This window comes from Ostrinia furnacalis, unplaced genomic scaffold (genome assembly GCF_004193835.3).
Source record: "Ostrinia furnacalis isolate ACB-3 unplaced genomic scaffold, ASM419383v2 OfSCF1433, whole genome shotgun sequence".
Taxonomy (NCBI): domain Eukaryota; kingdom Metazoa; phylum Arthropoda; class Insecta; order Lepidoptera; family Crambidae; genus Ostrinia; species Ostrinia furnacalis.
In genome coordinates, this window is record NW_021131672.1 from 299657 (window position 1) to 317585 (window position 17929).

Here is a 17929-nt window from a genome sequence, read left to right on the forward strand (position 1 = left end):
CCGCTGTCTATTTTCGTGTTGCCAGAGTATAAAATCTGGTTTCTACCACTATGGTAGTTTCAATTTCTGAACGAAAAGTTGCGGTCCAACAAAATATAATAATAATTTTAGAATCATCAAAATCTGTGTGGATGTGAATATTATGATGTCAAAATGTGAATTCACTATGCCTGTGCCCCGATTGTACTAACTTTTAACATTTCCAATTCGTTGGCGCTTTTTCTTTTGTACTTGCACCGAATAAATACTTTTCTTTCTTTTTTTCTTTCTCCAGTTGCGTTGCGCTGCGTTTTTCATTACAGTGCAAATTCGGTATCGCGGTAAAGTTCAGTGTTCACGTGCAAACAAAGACGAAACAACGGATTAATTCACTTTCCATTAAAAGTCCGAACACCTTATTTTTTTTACTAAAACACAGCAAATGTTCGTGAAGGCGTTTGACTTGAGTTTGGGAAAAAGTAGCTTTCTTTCAGCTTTTACACAAATAAGAAGTTGCGTTTTGTTTTCGTTTGAACTAGCTGTCAAAGCGACACCGCGATATTACGAATTTGTGATTTTCGGTCGTCGTCTAGTCGCGTTGTAGTTGAAAATATTTTGTGTAATCGGGGCACTGGCCTCCCCTGAACAAGTTGCACTTTTTAACAAATCAAATACGTCAATATTCCATACAAAAAAGGTCTTTCTTTGTATGGCATGGATACATACCCACTGATCTCTCCTGCGCATGTTTTACCCTACACAATGGACAAAAACATAATCAACTTTCAATATTTTTGCAGGCAATTTCATAACAAAAAGGATCTTGAAAAAAAAATATGAACCATTTTCTAAGATGGTAAATATTTTTTATGAGAAATGCTCATTATTTATTTATTTCACATAATATTTTATACGAAATTAAGCCGCGAAGACTTCTATGAAAGATTCATAACATTATTCTGACAAGAAATGTTCATAATCTTTTAGATTGGTAATAATTTATTGCTTAATTTTCTTATCCAGTTAAATATAGCCTGACCAGGAACATAAAAACCCTGGCATAGAGGCGCGTCAATTGCATTTGATAGTGCAACACTGAGTACAGTCGTACCTGTGTTAAATTAATAGGCTGATGACTTTATGTATCAGGATTCAGGATTACGGGCTAATTTGATATTTTCATAAATTAACGAAAAAATATTATTATAGGTAACCTGGTTTAAATAAATTAAATGAAACCATCAATCGAGCTAGTAGGATTTATTTTATTATTCATCAATAATCAAATTCAGAACTTGAATATTCAACTGCAATGTCTGCTCATGAACGCTTCAAACTCGGTACTTCTTTCCCAATTCCATAAAATTCAATACTTAGAAAGTGACAAAAAACTTTAAAATAGGTAGTTGAAACAGACTACAGCTAATTTTTCATAGCGGACTGTACTATACGATAAACATGTCAGACAATTTGACAACCTTTGTCGGAAACATTATTCAATGAAAATATTGTCCGAACTCTTAATATTTCTCTTCGACAAATACTTTTACAAATTGTGAACCACTTTTCTTTCACGACTATAAAAAGATTTTAGCAATTTAATTCACAAAATCAATTGCACACATTTAAAATAAAGTTTGTTTACACTTTGACAGCAATAAATTTAACAAAATATCAGTTTTATCGGAATTAATTAATTTTCGAATCGAGTCACACGATATCATTCGATGACTTTGCGAATGCAGTACGATGATACGATTACTTTTACGTTGCGGCAATCACTAAAATTCGCTAAAATGACACTAATGACGTTTAAAAAGTGGCACGCTCGGCTTCATACAAATTTTGACACATGCTGCATCTATCCTTATCTGTGGAAGGAAGAAACAAATTTAAAAAAAAAAAGCTGAAAAAAGTAAAAACAATCGCAAAGTCATAGACATTTTTTAACTTTTATTCGATTTTGAATGAACTTTTATATCGCCGCGTCGTTGGTGGTTCAATGTGCATTTTGGCTGCCATTTTCCGATCGAATCGAATTACTGGTGACGCGGCGACTGACATTAGTGAAAACTTCATATTGGTTTGCGATGGCATTTTGACTAGACCCACTGTTGCCATTAAAAGAAATTAGTACCATTAGTTTTCCGCAACATGGCGAGGGTTTTTATGTTCCTGGTCAGGCTATACAGTATGAGTCACGTTAAGAGCGTTTACGCGAAGCGCGGCGATTCAAGGGGCATCATTGGAAATGGTTCGCGCGCGGCGTTTTTTAATAGTTTTCAAATGTTTATAGCAAAACAATAACAATGAATTAAATATCGTTTCAAAGTAAATATTTTAAAGAAGATGTTGTTTTATTATATTAAGCTATTTTTATGTTGAATAAAGAAAGAATATTGGTGAAAAAATCACTTTGATTTTTGGGTATTTCACGTTCTTTTAATTTGTGATTTCTTATTGTAAAATTTAAAGATAACCTGGTTTAAATAAATTAAATGAAACCATCAATCGAGCTAGTAGGATTTATTTTATTATTCATCAATAATCAAATTCAGAACATGAATATTCAACTGCAATGTCTGCTCATGAACGCTTCAAACTCGGTACTTCTTTCCCAATTCCATAAAATTCAAAACTTAGAAAGTGACAAAAAACTTTAAAATAGGTAGTTGAAACAGACTACAGCTAATTTTCATAGTGGACTGTACCATACGATAAACATGTCAGTCAATTTGACAACCTTTGTCGGAAACATTATTCAATGAAAATATTGTCCGAACCCTTAGTATTTCTCTTCGACAAATACATTAACACATCGTGAACCACTTTTCTTTCACGACTATAAAAATATTTTAGCAATTTAATTCACGAAATCAATTGCACACATTTAAAATAAAGTTTGTTTACACTTTGACAACAATAGACTGACATGCATGGTGAGGTGACATGTCAATGAAGTTTTCAGTTACTGTTGCCATTAAAAGAAATTAGTACCATTAGTTTTCCGCAACATGGCGAGGGTTTTTATGTTCCTGGTCAGGCTATATTACTGGTTAATGATTGTAACGAGTTGAAAAAGTACTGTTTTAAAGTGTACATATGAAAATAGATGAAACAAGACCTATTTTTATCGACAAAAAATCATAGCAAATGTTGTGATAGGGATAGAGACATGCGATTTTTGGTTTTACAAAGATAATACGATAGAGAATAATACAAAGTAATAAAAACCACCTATTATAGGGCATTTTTTGGAGAAATTTATCAAATAACCAAAAAAACACGAATTTAAAAGCAGATTTTTTTCAAAAAGTATCATTTTTTATTATTTGTTGGCCTTTTTTGTGTATTTTATGTATTTTTTTAGTATCGCCTGTTATTAAGCATTATTACTGTTTTTATTTTATTTATTTATTTATTTAATGAAAGAAACATACAGCTTTTAATTACATATAGGTACAGGAAAAAGTTTAGTTTATTCATAAGCCAAAAAAGTTTCCAATGTTAATTTGTCAATAGCGAAGACATATTATAAAAAGTTTCGTAGTAATTTAACTAGGTAATTTCGTTCATCAGAAACAAGATAATCCCACTTAAACGTGGTCAACCTTCTTAACATGTGAAGTAAAAACACGCAGAGAACAATTGAATATATCAATGTGGCTGTATCGAACATTATGTGTGTTGCAAGCACGAACAAGAAATCTATTCTTTGAATAATTAGTTCTACAAATAGGAACAGAGAAAACTGCATTGGAGCGGGCACTGAGCCTGGGGCACCTGAATGACACTCGGCTGAGAAGGAAGGATGAATCTATGTAGTCATTTAAAATTTTAAACAAAAATACTTGATCCCTATGTTCACGTCTTAATTCTAATGACTGAAGCTGCGCTGAATGATCCCTAAACAAGTATCTAAGTCTTTTTAAAAATTTGTTTTGTATCCTTTCCATCTGATCAATATAAGTGGCATAAATTGGGTTCCATACTGTTGATGCATATTCGAGATGACTTCTTACTAAGGAGTTATACAACATTATATAGGTGTTTATATTTTTAAAATCTTTACATTGACGAAAGACAAAACCCAACATTTTATAAGATTTCGCAGTAACTCTATCAATATGAGACGCCAAGTTAAGTTCATTATCTAGATATACTCCCAGGTCTCTCACCTCGGCCACTCTTTTGATCATAATGTCATTAAATGTATAATTATAATTAATCGGACGTTTTTTGCGTGAAAAGGTAATAGTATGACATTTATCAATATTTAATTTTAGATTATTAGCTGAGCAATAATCATAAAAATTATTCAAATCGTTTTGAAATAGCAATGATTCTTCAACAGATTTAATGAATGTAAAAATTTTAGTATCGTCGGCGTATAATAATGCTTTGGAATGAAGAAAACAATTCATGACGTCATTAATAAATATATTAAAGAGAAGAGGGCCGAGATGAGAGCCCTGAGGCACGCCAGATGTGATAGGAACAAAGCTAGAAGTATAGCCCTTTATCGCAACTGCCTGGGATCTTTCGCGCAAGTATGAGGTCAGCCATCTCAGGAGATCGCCGTGTATACCTACCCTTCCGATTTTGCTAATCAATAAGTTATGGGAAATTTTGTCAAACGCTTTCGAAAAATCCGTATACACAGCATCCACCTGGAAGTCATCCTCCATAGCTTGCAATGTTAAATCCAAAAATTCACATAGATTAGATTCTGTGGAACGACGCGGTATAAAATATTATTTTATCAGGATATACCGCTTAGTTTAAAAGTTATTACGTTTTCTTTACAATAAGTAATTGGAAGAAAAAGAATTCTGGGTGACAGGTAAAGCGATACATTCCTTGAAAGGGGTTAAAGTAGAGCTTATTTGTATTCATTTAAGTCATATGACACCATGTCCGAAACTTGTTCATTTCCAAGTTATTCAAGATTTAAGTATTTTTTATAAAATCTCCAGATTTTATGTTAAAATGTATCCTTGTAATGAAGAATACGGAATAATGTTTACTTTTTTGTTGTATTCGTATAGCTAAATAATAAGATTGACATTTTAAATTAAAATTTGCAAGAAAGAATCGTCATTACTCAAGTAAAAGCTAAAAAACCATGTATTATTTTGCAAAAAAAATATGTTTTAGGTAATTAAACGAAGAATTTCCAAGAAAAAATGTATGGAATGTTGTGTACAAATTACAGAATTTAGTTCCTTGATTCATTAGCTATTCAAAAAGGTACAGGTGTTTAACAAACACTACATAATTATTTTTTTATTTGAATTTAAACGTCTAGTAAGATACTTTCATAAAAAAATAAATAAATAAAAAAGTCACACTAACAACTGTTCTTGGGTCTCAATAAATGAAAAACTTAGTATTTTAATAATAATTGTATCACCTAATTTTATCTAGGTACATTATTTTAAGTCCTGCTCAAACTGTGAGCCCCGTCTTCTAATACAAGCTCGTAGTCTGTTTCTCACTTTTGTTTTTGTGACTCTTGTTGTCAAACTGCTGAATATCTTGAGCTGCCCTCTGAATGCGCTCACGAAGCTCTTGCTCGTTGTTTACGGGGGTTACATACAAGAGATACTTCATGTGACCCCATAAATAAAAATCGCAAGGGGTCAGATCCGGACTTCTGGCTGGCCAAGGAATGGGTCCACCGCGCCCAATCCAACGAAGTGGATATTGTTGATCCATCCATTGGCGTACACTGAGCCGAAAGTGTGCTGTGTGTGTGAAAGCTTCGTGAGCGCATTCAGAGGGCAGCTCAAGATATTCAGCAAAGTTTGACAACAAGAGTCACAAAAACAGAAGTGAGAAACAGACTACGAGCTTGTATTAGAAGACGGGGCTCACAGTTTGAGCAGGACTTAAAATAATGTACCTAGATAAAATTAGGTGATACAATTATTATTAAAATACTAAGTTTTTCATTTATTGAGACCCAAGAACAGTTGTTAGTGTGACTTTTTTATTTATTTATTTTTTTATGAAAGTATCTTACTAGACGTTTAAATTCAAATAAAAAAATAATTATGTAGTGTTTGTTAAACACCTGTACCTTTTTGAATAGCTAATGAATCAAGGAACTAAATTCTGTAATTTGTACACAACATTCCATACATTTTTTCTTGGAAATTCTTCGTTTAATTACCTAAAACATATTTTTTTTGCAAAATAATACATGGTTTTTTAGCTTTTACTTGAGTAATGACGATTCTTTCTTGCAAATTTTTATTTAAAATGTCAATCTTATTATTTAGCTATACGAATACAACAAAAAAGTAAACATTAATATTCCGTATTCTTCATTACAAGGATACATTTTAACATAAAATCTGGAGATTTTTTAAAAAATACTTAAATCTTGAATAACTTGGAAATGAACAAGTTTCGGACATGGTGTCATATGACTTAAATGACTACAAATAAGCTCTACTTTAACCCCTTTCAAGGAATGTATCGCTTTACCTGTCACCCTGTATAAAAAATAAAAATAAAATCTCAAAAAAATTTTGACCCCTTTTTTGTCGATAAAAATAGGTCTAGTTTCATCTATTTTCATATGTACACTTTAACGTGACTCACACTGTATAACGGATTTTACTGTTAAAACAAGTGATTTTATTGTAAACAAAACTATTTCGTTCTCATTTCTGAACGAAATTCATAATTATAGACAAGATTATTTTTTTCTACTACTTTGGTAGATTTTCACTACAAGCTCTCTCTCTATGGTTAGAAAAAAAAATAGGACATTGTCTATGAATGCCAAGTGGACATTTCAAGTCTGAACATCATTTCATTTTTGACATATACGACATCCGGGCTCCCAGCTGGCAGGACGTGCTGCCAGCGTTTTTCACTTGATCCCGTAATCAAAAGAATCCACTACACTGGGAGTTTGTAACTTTCACAACTCTTAAAAATGGCATCACCGCGTACCAGAAGAAAACTTAACTCTATACGAACTATAGACGAAAACCATGTAAGTTGTTTCGTGGTGGTATTTTGGTCTTTATGGTGATTTATATGGTTTTAACAATTTATTTGTCTTTGTAGAAATGTTTCGAATGCGGCACTCTGAACCCGCAATGGGCGTCAGTGACGTATGGCATTTGGATTTGCCTGGAATGCTCAGGGGTGCACCGCAGCCTTGGGGTTCATCTATCCTTCGTTAGATCGGTTACTATGGATAAATGGAAAGACATAGAACTAGAAAAGATGATGGTAAGTTCTTACTGTTTACTTTGCACGCTCTGTTCGTTACAAGCTGGCGACTATTAGGTCAATTCCTTGAAGAAGTCAAATTTTGCTTCTTGTGTGGCTCCTACCCTCTCCTACCACAGCCTAAAAATCAGGGTTTTTTTCTTTTGTAGCTAGATCCTTATCTATGTTGATTGTGTGTGCTGTTCCATGCTATGCTTTACCCATATCCTTCCATAATTGATATCACTCCAATGCTAAGCGATGGATTTAGTTTGAAACACCATTTTTATTATTAAGTTTTAATAAGCCATGATTTTTAATCATCCAGCAATTATTATGACCATTGGAAGAAAATTATGGCCATTTTTTTTTCAATTTTTCAAAACATTATAATTATTATTGGGATAGGTCATTTTAGACCATATTGTCCATTTAACCAGTTTAAACATGTCCGTCCTATTAAGACCGATGTCATTATTTTTAAGGTAATTGTTCGTATTGGCCGCTGCGATACAAGCTTTCCTGCTTAGTGCAGAGACCGCCAGAATAATTTGTACAATGTGACATCTTTTAGTAATAAATACTTTTTTACTTTTTTTTTTTTTTCTTTTAGTAATAAATACTTTTTTACTTTTTTTTTTTTTTTTTTTAAATAAGATTTTCTCTGCCTTTAAGGCTTGACCTATTTTCTAGTAGCAAAAAATAACTTCAGTTTAATTGAAATAATAAATCAAATAATACAATTTCTAAAAATTAGAATACTATGTACAACAAACCAACAAAAAGGCAATAGACACTCGGTTTCACTCTTTCAAAATAAATAATGAAATTTGGTAATTGCTCATTATTGAATTATTTTCCCCATTATCTATTTGAGCAATAGCAAAATCAGGTTTAAGTCTAATTTACTAACACATTATATCAATACAATTAAGACATTGTTACCATTTTGTTGTATATATGTATGTATAGACACAATGTATAAACTAATAAAATCACTAAAAAAATAAAAAAGAACCAAAAAAAATATCAAAAAAACTTAGCAGCATTTTTTTGCTGCCTTATTTGAAAAAAAGAATCCTGATAATAATATTAAAATTTTATTTAAAAAGAGCTTACTTGGTCCTAAACTACTGGCCTTTGCCAGTTTTTCTTAACTCTGAATAAAATTGCCTTATTCAATTTCCTTCCTCCTTAAGATCTCCTTAACCATTAATTGAAAGCAATTAACAAGATAAATAACGGTATTGATAGTAACGTCACGAAATTTCAAATCAAGGGAAAATAACTTTAATTGTGCGACGTTGCCACACTTATCATTCGCTAATGCGAAATGCGTGGGCGCTGTGCGGTGCAAACAGGCAACAACGCATAGTTTACGCGAATTTTTTGGCGAAATATGCATTATCATTCTAAAACGTAAATCTTAAAAAAAAAGTTTTTATGCACAACAAATTGAATAAAATTCAGTGTTTGCTTTGAGTTTACGAAAACCGACAGTCTTGAACGAATCCAAGCCTACAAGATGTCTACTTTTACAAATGTGAAGAAATTGTGAAGCAATAGGTCATCATCATTGACATGATACTATGTCAGGCTGCGCGAGCGCCGAAAAGGCTATTTGATAACGAACAATACTGTTTTAGAAATACAGTGCATAATAAAATGCTAGAGTAACTCGACATTGTAGAGAAAGCTCGAAATACAACTTAATCGGATCTACAGACGAGGCTGCAATCAAAATCAAAACCAAAATTGAATAAAGACCATATTTTCAAAAGATACCCTACGAAGCACGGTAAAAAGATTGCTTAAAAAGATTCCAAGAGTTTGACGGCGCCTGCGCAGATGAAGCCGCAATACTTTCACTTCTTGCAACAATGAGAAGTGAAATTAAATAGGAAACCTGAAAACTGCTGACAATGGACACCAAGTTTTACGACACCATGAAGAATAAAAAAGCTGCAAAAGTGGCAATGGATTCAACTTCAATGAAATGTACAAAATGTTATAATATGAATGTGTGATTTGTATGTGTATAATATTACGTTGTTAGTGTGTAATAATTTTATTTTTGCTTTTTTGAGCAGAATGTTTATACTATCAATTAAAAGCAATAAAAAAATAGTTTGAATCGTTTTATTTTCTCTAACCATTTCTCCTCATTGAATAAAGCAATATGTCTGAAAATAATCGTTTTATTACCGTTCAAATTACCACGTTTATTCAATATTACTAATTTTAATAATATTTGCGGAACGTACCGGCGGCAACATCATACTTTAATAAATAACGTTACGTTATTGCGAATATAATGCCGTTACTTCATTTAACGCTTCTCTACCCCTGAATTAAGTGTTCAGATTTTGAAAATTCGTTTCCAACTTATGTTCTATACGTTTATCCGTGCAAAACTTCAAGAAAAAAAAGCAGATAAAAAGATTTTTACTGATAAAATATCTTTAAAAAACTCCTAAATAGAAAACTTCTAATTACGTGATGAATAAGATCTTTTTGATGAAGTAACTCTTCAACATAGGAAAAAGAAGTCAAATATGTATAAAGAATACACGGTCCTAAACTAAATACTCCTGAAAACGATGCTGTTATCTTATCAGATATGAGTAAAATGTTAAACAAACCGCTTTGTTAAACCTGGAGTTCTTCATGATATTGTTGAAAAAAAGTTACCAAAAAGATGCTATTGCAACCTTTTTAGTACGAAAAATCACCTTTGAAAATCATAATATAAGCGTCGTTCGAAAAATTGACCCATGGAGAATCGTATCCTTTAAAGAGGACCATGCGTCTGATAATAGTGTCTGCGATGGAAAAAATATCTAAAAAGGAAAAATAAAGGATTAGAAATCGTGCAGTTTATAAAGAAATCGTAAAAATGTACAAGGAAGGAATAGAGAGAAGCATATTCAAATCAAATCAAAAATATTTTATTCAATTTAGACCAGTAGCACTTATGAACGTCAAAATATAGTAAATAAAAAAAGGTAGCCCTTATGGGGCACTACATTGTCTCCTTATCTTTTGGGCTTTAAGTTAACGTGACACTATGATGATCTGCTGATTTACATTATAGTGATGTTAGAAACGTAGAGCCACATAGAGCTTTCATGCTGGAAGTAAATGAAGAAGCCTACAGTTGAAGCAAAGAAAAAAAAAGTATTTAAATAAAAAAAACAAAAGAAAGACTAGTTTTTGTCATCCTTTGAGTGTCAAATAAGAATCAGTATCTGATAGCTGAATTTACTCTCGTTCTCACCGCTGCAACTCCTGTGTAGCCAGGATCTACAGCTTGACCGCCAATAAAAATCCAACCAGTGAAGGTCATGTTTGTCCCGGGGGAAAGTTAGACTGTTATTGGACCCGCAACGAAATTAATCAGAAGAACGTAGTCCCTAATATTAGTGTTTCTCGTACAGGTCGGAGGGAACCTCAAAGCGCGCGAGTTCTTCGAGAGCCAATCCGACGTTAAGCAGAACATGACCATTCCTCAGAAATACAACACCAGAGCCGCGGCCATGTACCGGACCAAGGTAAGTTGCATCTATTTATTTAGGAAAACCAGGGTTTTACAGTGTATAATAATGACAAGTTAGGCAACAAGTAAACCACTTATAGGTCCCACAGGTAAAAAGCAATTTAAACAAATTAGTGAGCCTTTGCACCAGGATTACTACATACTACGTACAGTACACGGCTGCAGCATCGCAGCCGAAATGTCAAGCCGTGAGTACATAATGTAACTCATTAATAAACGTCGCGTTAAGACCCGTGTTTTACTATTTTAATTGAAATGGAACGCGTAAGTTTAAAACCTGTTAACTTAAACTTAACTACGCACCTGGCGCCGTGACGTCACATCGACGTTCTGATACGAACGGGGCGAACGCGGGGAGATGTGCGGGATAGTGCAAGGGAGAGTCGCATTCCAGCGAGGTATACAGTTTTAATCTATTTTTCACTAAAAACCAAAGCAGACAAGCTACTTTTAGCATAGGCGATCCGAGTAAATCTTCAGTATTTTTCCATCAAAAGCAATAAAACTTTGGAATAGATGTCTAAAAAAGCAAAGAACTAGTTTTAGAGGTGTTTCTATTCTAGGTAAAATGTTAATGAAAGTTTTCTAATGTGTCTTAGGATCAATAGTTATGTAACAGCCTAACAATATTCGATCCATAAGTCAACGTCTAACTTGTGTAAAGAGTTCACGTGGACCCTTTTAAGAGTTATGCAAGCAAAAAGAATTGCGTCGAAAAATGTAGCTTTGCAACAAAGTTGAGTATTCAAATGGGACATTTTTGCTCAAGATCTATACTACACCCAATTTGGTGGAAAGCAATTTGAAGGCTTTACCAGAGAGATGATCATGTAAGCTGGATTATATTGTTATAATATGAATAAAAAAAAAGTACCTATACAATGCAGGTAAATGTCGACAAATTGAAGTGAATAAACATGCGGGTAATAGGCATGTTTCCTGGGTCAAAAAGCAAGAGTTTTAATTAGTCCGTCAGTTAACTTATCAAAAAATACTCTACACGTATTTTTCACTTTTTCAAACTAATGAAAATTTAAAGAGATAAAGCGCGCCAAAGTTCATAAGAAGAGGCCCGTGACGTCAATGAGTGCATAAAAGTGCCGCACTTTGTGACGTCGCGCGGAACTTCAATATACCATAACTATGTAATTATTTGTTAGATTGACAAATAAAAATATATGTGTCCAATATTATTTGATATTGAACATGACGGACGAAAAAAATTTTTTTAGGAAACTAGCCTATTGTTGTCAACTTAAAAGGGGCCAAAGTAAGGGCTAGCCTTAGTGTGAGGTGGTTACATCAAACGTCTTCGCTAGTGACTGCGTAAAAAAATTGCATTAAATGTATGACGGATTGTATAGAGTCCCTAATGCAAGGTTTCCCAATTTTTTTTGCCAAGGAACCCTAATTTACTACTCCCGTACTACTCCGCCCGCACGCCCTGCCCCTCCCTTGTGCGTAAACAAGTCGGTGCGAGCGAACAACGTCGGTCACGAAACGTGGGATAATATTTTTTACGGAACCCTTGCGGCCTTTCCACGGAACCCCAGGGTTCCGCGGACCACCATTCGGGAACCGCTGCCCTAGTGGATACTTTCAAGAACTAAAATCGTCATAGATTTTTTGACGCGCTCGCTAGTGACGACCTTTGATGTAAACTCACACTAAGCCCTTTACTAGACTCACCGATATTATTTTCTCTCAGACAGTAAGGAAATTTTATTGTGGATTTCCTACAGAATACGAATAACTAAAGCATGTCCAAAGGCCATGGGACTTGATAACCTGTAGGTAGGTACTTGAACTCAATCGCGGCAGTTAAATTTCCACCTTCTCCTACAGGGAACCTCGAAAAACAGGCATTTGCAGAATTGCTATATCATCCAAAATGTATTTGTTCAGACAAGGATTAATACGTAGCCGTTACCAAAGTAGGAGACCTCCTCAAATCAGCTGAGGGACCAAGTAAACCCAGATCTTCCCAAAGAGGTCTTGAGATTTTCCCAAAGAGGGTCTCAAGCCGTGCCCACATAATGTAGAAAAAAATATAGAAGATCTAAAAATACCAGATACTTTGCTGAAACCCGAAGACCTCGCAATGCTGTTCGATACTGCAATCACACAACGGAAATGTGTTATCATAGTCGTTTTTCGACACAACATAAAGTGTAAACTTCGTTGTTCGCGGGCTATCAAATAAAGGTGCGCGAGCGCAAAAAAGAATCTAAAAGAGCGATTTGTGGCATCTCGTATGTCATAGATCAGTGGTTCCCAAAGTTGTCTGGGCTACGACTCATCTAATACAAGTTTCCAAATTAGGGTAGGGTGGTGTGTCGTTCTACAGGCAGGGCCCACTCAATGTACGCTCGCGACCCGCCATTGGGTCGCGACCCATAGTTTGGGAAACCCTGGCATAGATCAATATCTTGAATAGTATGATTTTTTACTTCTAATCTTTACTGTGAGATGTTCTCTGTCAATGCTAAACAGCTGTCTCGTAAGTAATGGTCGTGGCTTTAATTCCTATCTTAGGCAGAAGATCACATTATCTTAAATTTGTTCAGCTTATTGTCCAATAGCCTAAAATCAATATTAATCTCGGGATGACATAAACATCGTGTGCAGGGCAGGGTGGCTGCGGTCGTTGCCATTTCAGATTACGTGCACGCCTGTAAAGGCTGACTAATGGATACCGGCTCTGAAATCTGCCTCGCTACGCCCAATAGCAATCAAGCACTACCATTGATTTATAGGCAGACAATTTTCCTTTAAAGCGCCTATGGGTATCTAAAAGCAACTCGCAGAGAAACAAAATCTTCTGTAACATCTCTAAATGGATTACCTTTATAGGTTTTTGTAGTTATATTCAAATTACGCACTCTTCACATAATCTGTAAATATGAAGAAAATGTTATGCTTCGCCATCTAAAAGGCAAAAGCCCGTTCCTTTTATAGATATATACGGTTAATTAAGTATCTGTCAGATACCTATCGCTCTCACGCACGTGCCATATCACATCTGAAAGATTATTATTCAGTGAAAATGTAGCAATTTTCCACTCCCATTTCGCTGGTCCGACCACAACTACAGTCTACACACAAAGTACCGGGGAATATTCCTTTGACGTCGAGCAATATGGATGGATGTTTGCTTTCTAGTTGGAAACTTTGTATTGATATTCCAAGGATATCCAAGGGCAAGGTCGGAATGCCAGTTATTTTTCTTAGATGCACTCGGGGCGAGACATCCAATTTGTTCGATAGGCGATATCTTTGAGCTTGCAGTTACAATCTACACTAATATTTTAAAGAGGAAAACTTTGTTTGTTTGGTTGTAATGAATAGGCTCAAAAACTACTGGACCGTTTTTAAAAATTCTTTCACCACTCGAAAGCTAAATTTTATTTTGGAAAATAGGGTTCCGTAAAATATGTAGATAATGTAGTCCACGCGCGTGAAGCCGCGGGCGGAAAGCTAGGGCGTAAATAAGGACCTTTCGTGTGATATAAAAGGTTAAACTAAAAGCAAATGTCATCTATACTAATATTATAAATGCGAAAGTAACTCTGTCTTGCTTTCACGCCTTAACCACTGAACCGATTTTAATGAAAGGCATAGATATAGGTTGAGTCCCGGGAAAGGACGTAGGATAGTTTTTATCCCGGTTTTTGAAACAGGGGCGCGCGCGATAAAGTTTTTCTGTGACAGACAAAATTCCACGCGGGCGAAGCCGCGGGCGGAACGCTAGTGATTTATAAAGGATCGGCCGTGTCTGAATACAATAGGTACAATGAAAGTGAAGTATCACTTTGTCGTAAATAAAATTTCTCTATGTGTCAGAGAGATAAAGATGAAAAGTAATAATAGTGAAAATAAGCTGCTGCAAAAACAATGAATCACCTCGTATCAGCGTTTTTTCCAACAAAATAATAGAGAAATATTGCTGAAAATAAAGATTTATCCGCGACCACCAGAATCGAATGTCATTGGAAACATTTCAAAACAGCATTTTCAGCACGTCGAAGTTTCACGCACAGATATTTGCTGGAAAAATATTGGTCCATTAAACGTCCTGCACCAGTTTTAACCAATTTAACGGATTCTTTTCGAGCCAGTAAACGGCGGTGACGGGGTATCGATAATATCTGACACTAGTCCGTTAGCTTTCCACCCGTGCGCTTAATCCAGCTTTACACGATATAGGATTTTACACTGACATATTCACAGCATTTTTTTTCTGGGGCGATAATTCGTTTATACGCCCGGTGAAAATTTAATAACGCCCGTTTGCGTTGGATTCTATGCCAGTATTAAGAGTGACGTATTTTTTTTAAATAACGTCAAAAATGTACATCAGCTGGTTAGTCTTAGCGCTTTTATGACATCCGTGTATAAATCATATCCGCTGAAGTGGCGATAATTTTAATAGAATATGGCGATACCAGCGTCAATAAGACAGAGTAAAAAGAAGAAGAAAGAATGATAGGAATAAGTGCATTTCGGTGTAGTCACGGACTGCATAGTAGAATTGGGACTTGTATTCGTAGTGTCGTACACGTTATCTGCTCTTATGGCGGGTTTTAGAATCGCGCTGACCGCTCGCTGATAGATCAATATGTATGTAATTGAAGGGAACGTTCCTGAGTGACGCTGATCGCTCGGCGCCGACGCATACATTTCGGCTGTCAGCGCTGACGGTCAGCGTGCGTCAGCGTGACTCTACAACCAGCCTTAAACTTGATATTCTGAGTATGTATAATTATGGATCAGGTTTAGGTAGCGGTGGTTTTCCTCGTCATAAGATTTATTAATGTTTTTCTCTCTTTGAAGTTGTTTGAGTGTTCAGGATTACTGAATTAGACACAAACAGACCAAAGGATTTTCGATCTCGCTGAACACTGGACTACTCCAAGGTAACTTGTAAATATTAAAGCAGATAAACTTGTTTAAGTAAATTATTCTTAGTTTGCCTTGTTTCGCCTTAGTTTAGGCATTTCGAAACTACATAAATATTCTTACTCAGATATTAGGCGTTATATGTAAGTATATCTTTTGGTCAGCGAGATAACCTACTTAGCTTACCCCGTCCACAAGTTTCCCCATTACTTGGGTTTAGGGAAAAATATAATTATTTAAACATTAAACTTGACTAAGTATGATAAATTCAATCATATTGCTCAAGAAATGGATAAAGGAAATATCCAAATATCTTTAAACAAGAGATAGAGATATTCTCTAATTGAAATGTTAAAAAAGTCATGACTATAAGGTTTCCCTGCTTGACGTCACGAAAAGTCCATACCCCTCGGGTGGACGTCACAATTTATCCCTGGCTTCTAATTTTTGTCTATAAATATCCCATTCTCATTACTTTTTGAACAACCCTAGTATATCAACTAGATGGCAAACGTTGGAATCCGACCATTCAGGATACCTCCTGAATAGATTTTCAAACTTAACACCAACACGGTCCGATTACGACTGGTTTACTAATGGGGAGCGGTTGATATTCAAATTCCTGTTCGTGTTTAAGTCCTTTTCAAGGCACTTACACACGTTCCAATATATTGTGAATGGCGCTGCGACCACATTTTCCTTTCATACCAGCGATTTGTTCGCCGAGGCGAGATCGCGCCGTGCACACGGTGACATCTAAAGCCTGGTCTGTGAGCACGTAGAATTTTGTCCAATGACCCCAAGCCCATCCTTATCGCTCGCGCGTAATTATATTGCTGTCGCGACTGTGCGACGGGCGCCCGCAGTGAGTATGCGAGCGCGACAGCAACATAATTACGCGCGAGCGATAAGAATGGGTAGCTTGGGGTCATTGGACAAAATTCTACGTGATCACAGACCAGACTATAGTTCCAAACTAAGTAATGCTTATAAACGTACTGAACTGAAATGCTCCCTCACACACGATCTGGGGTCAAACCAACATTTTGCCCGTGTCATGAAAATACGTTCTGAAAAAATGTATACGGGACTATTCCCACCTCTCGTTCCCACCGATGCAACTCCTGTGTAGCCAGGATCTACAGCTTGACCGCCAATAAAAACCCAACCAGTGAAGGCCAAGTTTGTCCTGGAGGAAACCTAAACTGTCATTGGACCCGCAACTAAATTAATCAGAAGAACATAGGAACACAAAGTTCAGGTTCGACTTCCCTCCATTGCAAAGGGGATGACAGGTGACAAACAAAGGTTTAGTAACCTTTATGAAAAGATATGTACCACGGACAATACACATCAATTAACCTATCTTAGCTACCTGCCAATAATATTTTTCACCAAATCGCTTAAAATAAAATTACACCGATCTTGTGTAATAAATTGCAGAAAGAGATGTATGTTGTATTGAGTTAAGCATTGTCACATTCATGTTTTCAAACATCACACTCCCACAAAGATATGATGGACATATATGACTGACGTTTTTGCCATTCAGTAACTAATTCTGTAAAAAATGTATGTAATGTATGTGTCTGTTGTCTTCAATAGGTCGCGGCACTGGCTGAGGGCCGACCTTGGAGCCCTGAGGACTACAAACCGGAGGTGACCGAGCGGCCTGCGGAATACGCCGCATCACAGAACTCCTACTCTTCTGGAGACAACACTTTCCACACCAGTGGATCTGATAACAATATCAGCTACCAGTAAGTGAAACCTTTGCTTCTTCCCATTTTTAGCTTCAGTATCTTGTGGTAGGTAGGTAATTGTCGTGTTGCTACAACGTTTGATTATATCACGGTACAATACCAAGCAGGGTCAAACAGTATCCGGGGTCTCCAAGGCGAATGTTGGTACGAAAAGAAGGTTGACACATCCTGGACGATAACTAAACTGGCTAGGTATCTGCTACGATATTAATCTTAACTGTACAGGACGAGTATTGTAGCTAGTTTAAACTCATCTTCTACAGTCGGAAGAAGAAGCTATTCCCGCGAAGCTATCAGACCTTCAACACCAGCATCTCTGAGGACAACATTATCTATCAGTGAGTCAACTAATGTGTTACTGTAGTAGTTAGCTCTTGTATTAGTAGTTCATGTCGTTCTTGGAAATTTGAGTGGTCGATGTATGAATGAAACGGCAGCGAGTCTGCCTGTTGATGGTCTGCAAACGCCACAAACAAATTGAACACATGATGGGTCTGACGCA

General features: G+C 35.6%; 1 protein-coding gene across 1 annotated transcript in view; it reads left to right on the forward strand.

Moving 5' to 3' along the window:
- Nucleotides 1-6808: 6808 nt before the first annotated feature.
- Nucleotides 6809-17929, forward strand: part of LOC114352722 (ADP-ribosylation factor GTPase-activating protein 1) — a 48491-nt gene continuing 37370 nt past the window's right edge. The window contains exons 1-4 of the mRNA XM_028304400.1: nucleotides 6809-6988; nucleotides 7063-7230; nucleotides 10647-10760; nucleotides 17270-17424. Coding sequence (XP_028160201.1) covers nucleotides 6929-6988; nucleotides 7063-7230; nucleotides 10647-10760; nucleotides 17270-17424 — 497 coding nt within the window. The 5' untranslated portion in view covers nucleotides 6809-6928. The remainder of the gene's footprint in view (nucleotides 6989-7062; nucleotides 7231-10646; nucleotides 10761-17269; nucleotides 17425-17929) is intronic.